The sequence below is a fragment of the Triplophysa rosa genome, linkage group LG8 (genome assembly GCF_024868665.1).
Source record: "Triplophysa rosa linkage group LG8, Trosa_1v2, whole genome shotgun sequence".
NCBI lineage: Eukaryota > Metazoa > Chordata > Actinopteri > Cypriniformes > Nemacheilidae > Triplophysa > Triplophysa rosa.
The window spans coordinates 672571-684748 of record NC_079897.1 but is presented as its reverse complement, the minus strand read 5'-3'; the positions used below and the strand labels follow the sequence as shown (position 1 = coordinate 684748).

The 12178-nt window shown below is 38.5% G+C and overlaps 1 protein-coding gene across 1 annotated transcript in view; it reads left to right on the top strand.

The window, feature by feature from the left end:
* cdk14 (cyclin dependent kinase 14) overlaps positions 1–12178 on the top strand; it is a 106895-nt gene that overhangs the window by 45865 nt on the left and 48852 nt on the right. Inside the window, exons 6-7 of the mRNA XM_057339860.1 lie at positions 5018–5112; positions 8700–8762. Of these exons, the coding sequence (XP_057195843.1) occupies positions 5018–5112; positions 8700–8762 (158 nt within the window). The remainder of the gene's footprint in view (positions 1–5017; positions 5113–8699; positions 8763–12178) is intronic.

Genomic DNA, 12178 nt, shown 5'->3' with positions numbered 1-12178 from the left:
ATGTTTTTATAAACACTCACGTTTAGGTTGTTGTGAATACATCATAGGTCAAAGAACATATGGGTCACATGACCATAAAACATGGTGGATTCAGTATGTCCCAGTTTTTTTTTTACTCCCACTCATACTATATAGAATGTAGTGTTTTTACGTCCGATAGGTAGATACTTATTCACATTCAGTACGTACTGTCACAGTGTGCCATTTCAGACGCAGCCAAAGATACTTCAGGCAATGTGACGCTGTCTGCAGACGCGCTATCGCAAGTAATTCCAAGTGCGCGGTCCTCAAAGTCAGTTCATACACAATAAAACACCTTTTATACAGACACGCAGTTTAAAGAGTTCTCGTTAGCCGGCTGTAAAAGCGCTGCTACTCAGAGAAACATCTCAGCTTTTCTTACTCTTTCACTGTATATGAGGAAATAATTGAAAAATGAAATATAAATATCATCTCGCTGTGACTGATGACGAGCGCAGGAGAATGTTGATTCTGTGTAAATCCCGTATCTGACCTCTGACCTCACATCTGCTCCTGACCAACACATGTGTTTCTATAGCAGCACAGCTGCCTGCGGGTGAAATGTGTTTTTAATAAATGGTCTGATGATGACAATCCGCCTAATAAAGAGACATCACTGACAGAAACCTGCTGGAAAAAAACACTTCAGATGTATTTGCAGTTTCATTTGGTTATGTTCAGATAATCATGGGAATATGTTCCAGTTTCTAAGCATTATTCAAATATGAATACAAAGATAAAGCATTCATTATTTTATTGAATAAAACAGTTTCTAAAAATAATAAATGTCATGGAGTAAGAAATGTTCATCTCTTTGTTACAGCCCACGAGCCCAAAGTTTGGAAAGGCGGATTCTTATGAGAAGTTGGAAAAGCTTGGAGAGGGATCCTACGCTACGGTTTATAAAGGAAAGAGCAAGTGAGTTTATCTGCTTCTCATAGTAACACACATTTATATTTCCAAATATTACATTATTAAGTAAAGATTGGGAGCATGTAACATTTTGTCATATTGTTGCCATTGTTTTTCCTTCAAGTCTACGAACACACATACGCTTCTTATAAATCAAACTGTGCAAAATAAAATCCAACACAGCGTGAAATGAATTGTGCATTATTGCCGTAATGTTCATGGTATAGATGTGTACGAGACGTTTGATTGGTGGAGTTCATTTATTTAAGGTTCTGCTCGTGTGTTGAGTCTCACTTCATTGACTCAAAGTCAACATGAGCTCATAATTGAGTCTGTTCACGTTCACTCACACGCCATTTCAAACATAAAAGCTCCAGAAATGACAACAAGCCTGAAATCATGAGAAACACAAGTCCTCTGACACGAAACGCTGATGTGATTCTAACACGCTGTTTGAGAGCTCGAGAATATGATATATAAAGGAGAATATATCATTATTTAGTGCTGTGACAAAATTTGTTATTGCTTTTGCCGACTAAAAGTGCAAATGGATGTCATGTTGTGGAGAATTGTCATGGATAATTCAAGAAGATCTGTGAGCCCGTCTGGAATCATGATAAAGAACTGTTATGATTTTAATCTGCTTATGTTGCTGTTCCATTCATTTGATAAAACAGTCCTCGGATATCAATACTTAACCCTTTGATGATTTCATGACCTATAGTTTGTGAAGATGAATACCTCTTGGACAATAGAAAACATGGAATTGTAGACATTTGTAACCAAAAACACGTCCGGCCTGCCATGTAAAATGGTTTAGTAAATAGAAGAATGAGACATTGGTGTGTTTCTCTGGAGCTTTTTGTCGTTCTGGAGCAACCATCCGTCCACCTGTCATATAGACAGAACTTTGTGATGTATTTGTTTATCCTGATTTCTCTCAAATTATTAGTGCTGTTGATTTGATTCACTCTGCTTTTTTCCATGTGGTTCAGTCATGTAATCAAAGGCAATAACATGTTCATCTGGCTGTTGTTTGAAGGGTGAACGGGAAACTGGTGGCGCTGAAAGTCATCCGTCTCCAAGAAGAGGAAGGAACGCCTTTCACTGCCATCAGAGAGAGTGAGCAGATCAGACCACGCCTCACTGTTTATATGTTGTGTTTTCAAACGTTCAGATTGAGTGTTTGGTACATTGAAATCTATACCTAAAAGACTGGAAAAGTATCAGTGTCACGTGACCTTTACATAGCAAAATGTAAAATCTGTGTAACTCCTGACAGATGAAAGTGTAAAGTGTAGATCTCTGCAGCGTCGCTCACCTTCAGCCGTGCATTTTAATTGCGGCGAGAGAGCGACGGCACCTTTCTGATCCGGCTGATTCAGGGCTCTCGTCCTCAGCATGCAGATGAGAAAAACACTTTGAAAGTCGAAGTAATTCAGCGATTGCTGGAGATGTTCGAGGCAGCAGAACGTGTGTGGAATGACTGCAGGATAGAGGAGGAGAAAGTCAACGCATTGACACTTCCAGTGTGAAAATCCTGTCCGCATTTAAAACATCACAGAAGATTCTCTGAGATTGCCCTCTTCTGGACAGAGCCGTTTCCTGCTAACGGCCTAGAAAAGCTGATGTTCCACTCCGGTCAATCTCAGAAACATAAACCTGATTCATTCATTATTTATACAGTGACAAGAAAATGAACAGGACAGAAAAATCGAGAAATGCAGTAGTTAGTCATTGAGTGGGTTTATATGCCCAGTCTTACTCTGATTATTCTTAATAAGCTGATAACGTGTGAAACGGTTTTCTTTTATCGGGGAAAGCTCATAAGCGGCGTCAGCATAACCCGCTTGGCATAGGTGTTTTTTTGCCCATTACTCAGATTTCGCGCTGCATGTAAACGCCTTGACCGGCTTTCTCTCAGTTTTCTTTATGTGCGCATATAGTAAAAGTCCCAAACTGAAGTAATTGTAAAATAACACACAAAAGTCCGCTCTGGAATCATGCAGTTGATGTAGAAATGTCAAAATGAAGAACTATTGTTGCATATTCAGGTACTGCGGACACCAGAAGAGATATAAAAATACAGCTTCTGACTGTTTTCCTGCTGCATTTTTAATTACGTATCAGACTATCGACGGTGACGTCACTGCACGCGAGAAACCCGGCAAGTCTCAAACATTTTCTGCGTAACTGGTTTATTGATGTGCATGTAAACATGTAAAACAGCAGATTTTTGATAGATATCTGTTTATTTTGTGCATGTATATTGTTTGAGTATTTACAGAAAGTTCATTTTTCCATGTTGATAGTGAAAGTGGACAGTTTGTCAGATATAGTGACCCATACCCAAAATGTGACCTCTGCATTTAACCCATCCAGAGAGTAGTGGACACACGCACACCCGGAGCAGTGGGCAGCTATCTCTGCAGCGCTCAGAGAGCAAGTGGGGGTAAGATGCCTTGGACCTCAGTTGTTACCCGCCGGCCCTGAGAATCCATCCGGCAACCTTCTGGTCACGAGTCCCACTCTCTAACCGTTAGGCCACGACTGCCCATATCGGTCGTGATCACATCAGATACGCGTGTCTGTAGCTTTAAAGTAAAGTCAGTTATTGGGCGAGTACATAAAAAACCTGATTCACAAGAGTAAGATTATAATAATGATTTATAAGAAATCAGAATGTACTGCAGCTCTTGTGTTTGTGTTGAACGCAGTTTTTCTTTTAACATTTAATCACAATTTTCCACAGCCTCGCAAATCTGTTTGTTATTTATCATCAAACACGTGCTTAAAATGTCACCCGCTCTGTGCTTGTAGTAAATTAAAAGATCGTGAGTGTTTTTCTGATGAAACGAGATGAGATTTCTGTGAGCTGTGTTTGTTTAACAGTAAATATGTTGATATCAGATAAAAACGAAAACTGGTTTGTGTACGCAGCCCAATTTACACAAACACTTTGTTGCAGACTTCTGAGGACAGACTTTAATGTTTTGTTGTGTTGATGCAGAACGTATTTGCTGAAACAATAGAGAGAAATATTCACCCGAGGACGAGCGAGAATGATTTCTGAGTCCCTGCGGTGGTGTCACGTCTTTACATTTGATACAGATTTACATTCATTCTGCTGTTTCATTCAAGAATCAACTTAGTCTCAGATGCTTCTCCTAAAATTGCTTAGTTTGTTGAAACCCATGAAGAGTCTGCAGGTGTAAATGAATGTAGATTGTAGAGGTCAAATAATCTGAATTTGAGTACATTTGTTGAGAAATGTTTTGAGTTCAATATTGAACACTGCAAAAAATGACATTCTTACTAAGCATTTTTGTCTTGTTTTTAGTGAAAATATCTAAAACGTCTTAAATCAAAATACAATGACTTGACAAGAAAAGTGACCTGAGATATTTGGTCTTGTTTTATGAAAAAGAATGTAAGAATTAAGTTTGTTTATGGTAAAAACAAGCAAAAAAATCTGTCCATGGGGTGAGAAAAATAAACTTGAATTTAGTTTGACCTTTTTCTCAAGTACCTAATTCAAGTTTATTTTTCCCACCCCATGGACCCCATTTGCTTGTTTTTACCATAAACTTACTTAATTCTTACATTCTTTTTCATAAAACAAGACCAAATATCTCAGGTCACTTTTCTTGTCAAGTCATTGTATTTTGATTTAAGAACGTTTAGATATTTGTACTACAAAACAAGACAAAGACACTTCGTACGAATGTCATTTTTCGCAGTGAAATCGTCAGTCATATTAACTCTTTGTTCTCTCTCGTGTGTTTGTAAATCTGTATGTGTCTCTTTCTTCAGCGGAACACAAAAGAAGGTATTTTGAGAAATGTCTCTGTGGTTTTGTGTTCATACAATGGAAGTCAATGGGGTTCCGTGTTGTTCCGTATCTTCTTTTGTGTTCTGCAGAAGAAAAGAAGTCGTACAGCACAGAGCACACACAGATTTGTCTGATTTTTGTGTAGTTTGACGTGCTGAGGTTCACTGTGTGAGGTCATGAGTTTGATGTCTGTGTTTATGGCTGTGAGTGTTTTAATATTTCATCCTTTTGTGTGTGTGTTTTTTCCTCCAGCGTCTCTCCTGAAGGGTCTGAAGCATGCAAACATTGTTCTGCTTCATGACATCATTCACACTAAAGAGACTTTGACGCTGGTCTTTGAGTATGTGGTGAGTATCAGACTTAAATCTGACACAAATCAAGCACATTCCCATTATCTTCTGTTTTATGATCATGTGTTTGTTTTCTGTACTTCCATTGAAATATTCATGTCAGTGTTTGTTTCTAAGCAGAGCGAGTGGTGTTCACAGATGTAAAGTCAGCGTTACTGCTGTATGAAGCGTCTCTCCGCCGCTCGCGCCCCATGTTACAGTTCTGCCACTGCGGCTGCCTGCAGGTTTTATTTCAGAAGTGTTTTTCTACGCTTTCAAAGTCCCACTCTGGGACGTCCCGCAGGCCTTAAGACAACAAGAACCTCTCACTGTTTTCACACAGATCTCCTGCAATGAGAGAAACAGCCCCAGGTCTTAGTCAAAAATCTGTCATTGTTTACACGTGTCGTTTTAAACCCACACGACTTCCTCCTGTAAAATACAAGCAGCAGTTATTTACAGCAGCAGAATTTATGAGCGTTTGTTATTCATACATGTGACGTATCTTAATACTAGGGATGTAACGATTACCGGTTGAATGTGATAATAACGGTTAGTATTACCGCCTCATATTTGAATGACCGTACCAGTGTTCCGGCTTGAAAATCCCTGTCCAGCGTCAAAGAAAGCTATAAATTTTGACATGTGAAACAAAACAACGCCAGACACTCCTATTGATTCACGTCTGCTCCTGTGAGTTTGTGATGGCACTGCTTCACTAATTAGGACTTTAATCCACATTTGTGGACATTTAGACATACTGACACACGTTTACTAAATATTTCTTTATCAGTTCTATTCATTTTTCTTGAAATGATCATGTGACGAGTTTGAAACTCTCTTCTGCTGTGAGCGCAGATGTCATGTCGCTTTCTCCTGGGTCCTAAAGCACACCTCACTTCTCACAGCACTCGCAGACGGATGATTTGCTGCATTGTGTTGTGTTGATATGAAAATCTGATTTACTCACTTAAGCTTGTTTAATCTGATCTAGGAAACTTTTACCTCATGCCCCCAACGTGCCGTGACTAATATTCATGTTATTTATTTGATGTAAATCAAGCAAAAGTACATTTACAGGTAAACACAATATTCAATTAGGTTTACATCAGTACTTTTTTGACATTTCCAGAACACGTTAATAAAACCGCGACAATACCGACAACCGTGATAATGTTGTTCACTATAACCGTGATCTGACATTTTCACACCGTTACATCTCTACTTAATACCATGTTCAGGTTAGAGCCGCACAATCCAAATGATTGAATTATTGCAAATATGTATATTGCAACGGTTTTCAATAACCGAATGATTAAGTTATGTCTAGAGAAGGTTTAAAATGAATCGGACACTGACAGGTGAATGTTGGCACATGCATGTGCCCTTACGTGTGATGTTGTGTTTGTATGTTGATCATGCAATCTGTTAAATATATTTGAATATAGTTCAAGTTGAAGAAACGTAAGGCATTATCATATCACATACTGCACATTGCTTTATTCAGCATTATTTATTTATATATCTTATTTTTCTTGCACATACTATTTCGTTTTCTTATTTTTGTACGTGTCTACTGCTAAGATGTCTTTTGACTGCTTTGCGTAAAAAAGCAGGAAACTTAATTAAACTTGGATTGACAAACTAATAAGTTATTAAAAAAAAATCTTTTGTGTTTCATGGAAAGAACATCATGCAGGATTTTGTGTGAAATAATCTTTGAAGAAGGGTTGTGTTAGAGAGAGAGAGAGAGAGAGAGATGTGTTTGTGTAATGGTGTTGTGTGCGAGACGGTGAGCAGGTGCATCCCAGCATCCTTTAATAAATCACTTCATTTACCGGCTGTCCAGAGATTTCTTAAAGGTCCTGTATCGCTGCGTCTTAATGTCTGCTCTGGAAATGTCAGTGTTGTTAATGATGCTGTTCTGTGTGAAGAAGAAGGTCAAGATCATCTAAAGCTCTCGGCCACGCCGGCTGTAGTCTGTCGTCTGCTTTCATAGGACTTTTGTCAGATTTGGAGTTTGATTGACCTGCGAACTAAACCAAGATACCTTTGATAAGAATCAATAAAACCCATCCCTGTTTCAAATCCTCCACTGATACCTGTACCGGCAGCAATAAAGGTGCTGTATGTAGAGTTGACAGTCGTGTGAATTGTCAGGTGTTTGATGGATTGTGTATAAATGTGTGAAGTGTTGTGGTTTCATTTGAACGCTGTAGGGAAAGATTTTGGTGTTCACTTGCAGACTTGATTTTCTGGTGGCCGATTCTCATTTCAGACACCGCTCTGATGCTTTCAAACTCGGCTGATCTGTATTTTCCCTTGGAATTGATATCCTTGTGCTAAATGAGATGAGTGTGATTTATTCATGAGAGCTGAACTAACACGCAGGGCGTCAAAGCAAAACAATCAAAACATGAAGATTGGACAAGGGCTTAGCCAGTGATAGCCTCGGCCCGTCGAGAGATACTCCTTTTGATATGAATCTGGGACCACCGCTGCGATCTCATCACACTCATTTCAGGGAGAAAATGTGTCGTGTATTCTGCATGCGCTGCACGACGCTGCTAACCAATGGAGTTTTGCAACAAGGAAATCAATTCATTTTCCACAGCCAGCAGTTAATTGTGATTGACACGAGAGGGAGAAAACACAAGCGCCGGACGGACAGACTCGCGTGACTGCATTATTCATGAAAGAAAAGAGGTTTATCTGGCGTGTGGTTGGCAGCGGGTGTTTGTAAATATCAACGCCGCGGGTCTGTGGGCAGAATAAAAGACTGCAGAGAGGATTGTGGGTAGTTCTTTCACACTACCACACGAGCAATGAAGCCAAACGCACCCCTGACATTCACATTACTGTCACTGTGAGCAGAGAAGAAAATCACTCTTAAATATGGCTATTTAGGTTTCATTTAACTTTCTTTTACTTCAGTTGTTATTTATTTCCCGTGTTGTGCCTCGGCTTGAGTTCATTGCTGCTGCAACATTTCTGATCAGAATGATCTAGTTTTATTAATGTTTTGAATTAAAACAATGTTTTCTATTTTGTTATGTGCTTTTGACATTTTATTTGTTTTATAAATTGCTTTTTTGGTTCAATTTACTTTTACTTTATTTTGATTTATTTCCAGTTAATCATTTTTTGTTCCTCAGCTTAAACATATTTCATTTTTATTGCTGAGGATTTCACATTTTCATTTAGTTTGTTTTGTAAATAATATTTAGACCCTTGTTTGATTTTACTTCAATGTAGTTTGAATAATTTAACTATAATAACCCTGTTTCTTATTATAGTTTAGTTTTTTTATATGATAATGTATTTAATATTTGGAGTTATAAAAGACATCCATCTCGTTCTCTTTAATGTCACCTTTCTAGGCTCTGTCTGTCTCTGTTCTAAAGACTAGTGTGCTGTCTATATAGAGAACATTTTAAGGGTGACACAGATCTGTCACTGTTCAAGTCAACTCGTTTTTTCTGTGTCTGCTCATTTACATGAATACATTTGACAGATGCTTTTATCCCAAGTGACCTGCAGTTATATTTTAATCAGTGTGTGTGTGCGCGCATCTGATTTGTGGTGTTTTCTTTCTCTTTGTGCAGCACACAGATCTGTGTCAGTACATGGACAAACACCCCGGAGGTCTTCATCCAGATAATGTCAGGGTAAGTGTTTGTCTGTCACTGCTGTGTTAGTGAATGAGCGTGATGTCTGTCAGAAGTCCGAAGTAGAGCAGAAGTGGAGCGGGTTCAGAATGTGACCCATTTTACCCGCTTCACGTCCACTGACAGACGGGACAGACATGTGCAGGTTCACTTGACATTTTCAGAAGGATTTTTCAATGCCGGTCAGAGACTCATGCTGCCCATGGTTAATAAAGGACACGCATGCAGAGGACACTCTTATGTATGGCTTAATACGTTATAATATCCTTACTCTACTAGCATGTGTCGTTAGAAACGCATCAAAGATTTTCATTTCCTTAAAAAACCCTTATTGTAATGCTCATTTCAACCTAAGGAGGCCTCCATTTTCTTTTTCGATGACGTCATCTGGTTGCACGCACAGGCAGCCAATCTGAACACAGACACACTAATCAGTTTTTCTGTAGATATACGGTGCTTGTGAGATAAAAAATATATTAAAACAATGCTAAAATAATAAAAAGGAAATTAAGACGCTTTTTGGTCTATTTTCATACATTTTAATATTGTTGGTCAGAAGCAATACAAACATATATATTAATAACAAAAAATCTTTGTGAATTTATTATAAACAATATTTTTTTTGCCATTTTAAAGGGCATTTTATCCAGATTTTGACTGTTTGATGTTGATACTGTCTCTCTCTCTCGGTCATTAGCTGACGGAGGCTGACATTCGCGTCTAATCCAGAATAGAAAACCAAACGCTAGCATCTTGCTACTGTCTTTATCAGTATATTCTCATAATGTATTATGATACGATAATAGTGGATGATAATGTCTTAAATAGTCTTCACTGTCTTAAAGACGGAGGTTTAAAGCTGTGATTTAATGTACGTTTACCTTGAGCAGACGCTACTGAACTGAACGCGTTCTTCCTTTATGGCAGGCAGGCAGGCTGACACACCGCCACCTACTGTCCCTGTGTATTTTTACATCTCTTATGTTTGACGTCTCATATTTTACTGATACTGTATATATTTAGATCTATGGAAAACGTGTATGCCGTAGCGTTAAGAGAACAGGTTCAGGTTGCCAGTGCAACCACTCAAGTATTTTGACGCAAAAAAAATGGCGCATCCAAGTTAAAATACTTTTTTCAAAGTTTATGAATAAAGTGACAGTTACGCAGTTTTTCATTTCACATTTATAAAGTCATTGTTGATATTTTAAGCCATACATCTCTCTATACCCAGGGATCCCTTTAAAGAACCTTTATTATACTTTTCTGCAACAGAAAGATGTTTAAGGTTCTTTATGGAATTATTCGGCCAAATAAGGTTTTTCTTTGGCACTTCTATTTTTTATAAGCGCAAGTAAATTATAGTGTGTTTATTTGTCTGATGAATGAGAGGAGAGTGATGACCGCACGCTTGTGTGTTTAGATATATTAAAGCTGTTAAATGTATTCAATGAAATGATAAATAACAGTCAGAGTTGTTCTCTTAGCTGTTTGATTAATATTAATAACACAATCCAATATTTATACACAACTTAAAGTTTTTCAAGAACATCTACTCATAAAGACGGCATTTTTATTACATTTGTAAGTGTGTTTGAGTGTTCCGATGATCCCCTGAGCTGTTTTCTATATCAAACACGTCTGCTCAATATTTTCACATTCGTCCATGGTTCTTCTTTGTCACTTTCATGTGTCAGTCAAAACGTCACTCACAATTGTCCTGTAGTAGTGACAGAATCACAGACGGATGTCCCAGCCTCATAAACTGAATCTCTGTGTTTGTCTCATCCATGTTTTTATATGTTCTGTTCTCGTGTCATGAATAACTTTTGAGTTGTGTGTGCACATCTGGTGAGATATTCTGATATAGACAGTGTTGATAAAGGTTAGCTGTGAAAGAGAGGAGTGACATGGTTCATGTGAGAGCGTGTCAGAGAGTTTATGAGAGGAGAGATTGAGAGAATGAGGCCGCTGCGAGGAGGTGAACGCATGTTGCTTATGGAATTCATCAGGTTTATGCCACTGTGGATTTATATAATGAAGTATTTATCATGTTTGCTGCCTTATCGAAATTCAAACGAATTCATCATTGATGACAGCATGAGAGAGAGAGAGAATGTTCACCTGAAGACTCCAGATCATCTCTGATCCATTTTCTGAAGGTTTTCAGTCATTTTGTTGAGGTGTTGTTGAGCACTGGTGGTCTCTCTTTCTCTCTTCATGTCACCTGTCAGCAGAAGTTCTCTGTAGATTCAGGTGGATAAGAGCAGATCATAGCTTTGAGAGGTTAATGGTAGGGCTGTGACTAGATCCGATGTGTCTCGCGGGAACACAATATTCTCATGCAATAGGCATGATGTGGTGTTGGGCTCGAAATTGTGAGCATTTTAATCGCATATGCTCCCTAAATTTAACCTGTGTGACCTCAAAATATATTTGGGAGCATTTGTGTGAGTGCACATTTTGTTGTGGTGTGACCTGTTTTCATTACTGTACAGAACACGCTGATAACTGCACAATGTATGTGCTAACAGTGACGGGCTATTCGACAACGTGATTTTCCATCCCGCAGTGCTACTTTCCCACGTTTTTTATGTAAACACACGCTAGTCGGATGGGTTTCAACGTTCGCGCACGTCTGCAGCGCCTCGTGCATAAGCACTAGTTTATGGCGGTTCGTGCTTGCCAGCAGAGCTTTGGGAGCACGCGGCTGATCAGCAGCTGAGCCGACTGTACCGCAAGTACAGTATAGCAATTGCAAGTTCACGTTATGTTATTTTAAATACATTCACAGGCAAATCTCTTCAGAAACGAATCATCTGTCTCTTACATACAGTATGTGCAATGTTAGCATAAACCATGATGTGTTTATGTAGTTTTAACTATTTCTCTGAATGCTATGAGGGTTCAGTCAGTGGAGGAAGGAGGATTGACAGTGTGATATGACCTCTGCTAACACCAGCACTATGAGAGAAAACATATGGAGAAAACAACCAAAGCTCTTTACTGAAACTGCGACTGATAGGAAAACAAAGCATATTTTTTGTGCAATTACTGCCTGTCAGATGAGTTTGTGACAAAACATTTTGCAGTATTTACATATTGTTATTACTGCATAATATAATTCATTAAAATAGAAGTTTAAGTGGTTTCATAAAGTACAAGTTGATTTTATAATGACTGCTTTTTGTGTTTTAAGGTGAATAAAATACTATTTTCCCCTATATATTTCATCATTGAGGATTTCTATAAAAAAGTTTAAAAAATCTCATCTCATTCCCGTGAACCCAGTCTCGTGTCTCGTCTCGTGGGATAAGTGTCTCGTCTCGTCTCGTAGGATAAGTGTCTCGTCTCGTGGGATAAGTGTCTCGTCTCGTCTCGTAGGATAAGTGTCTCGTCTCGTGGGATAAGTGTCT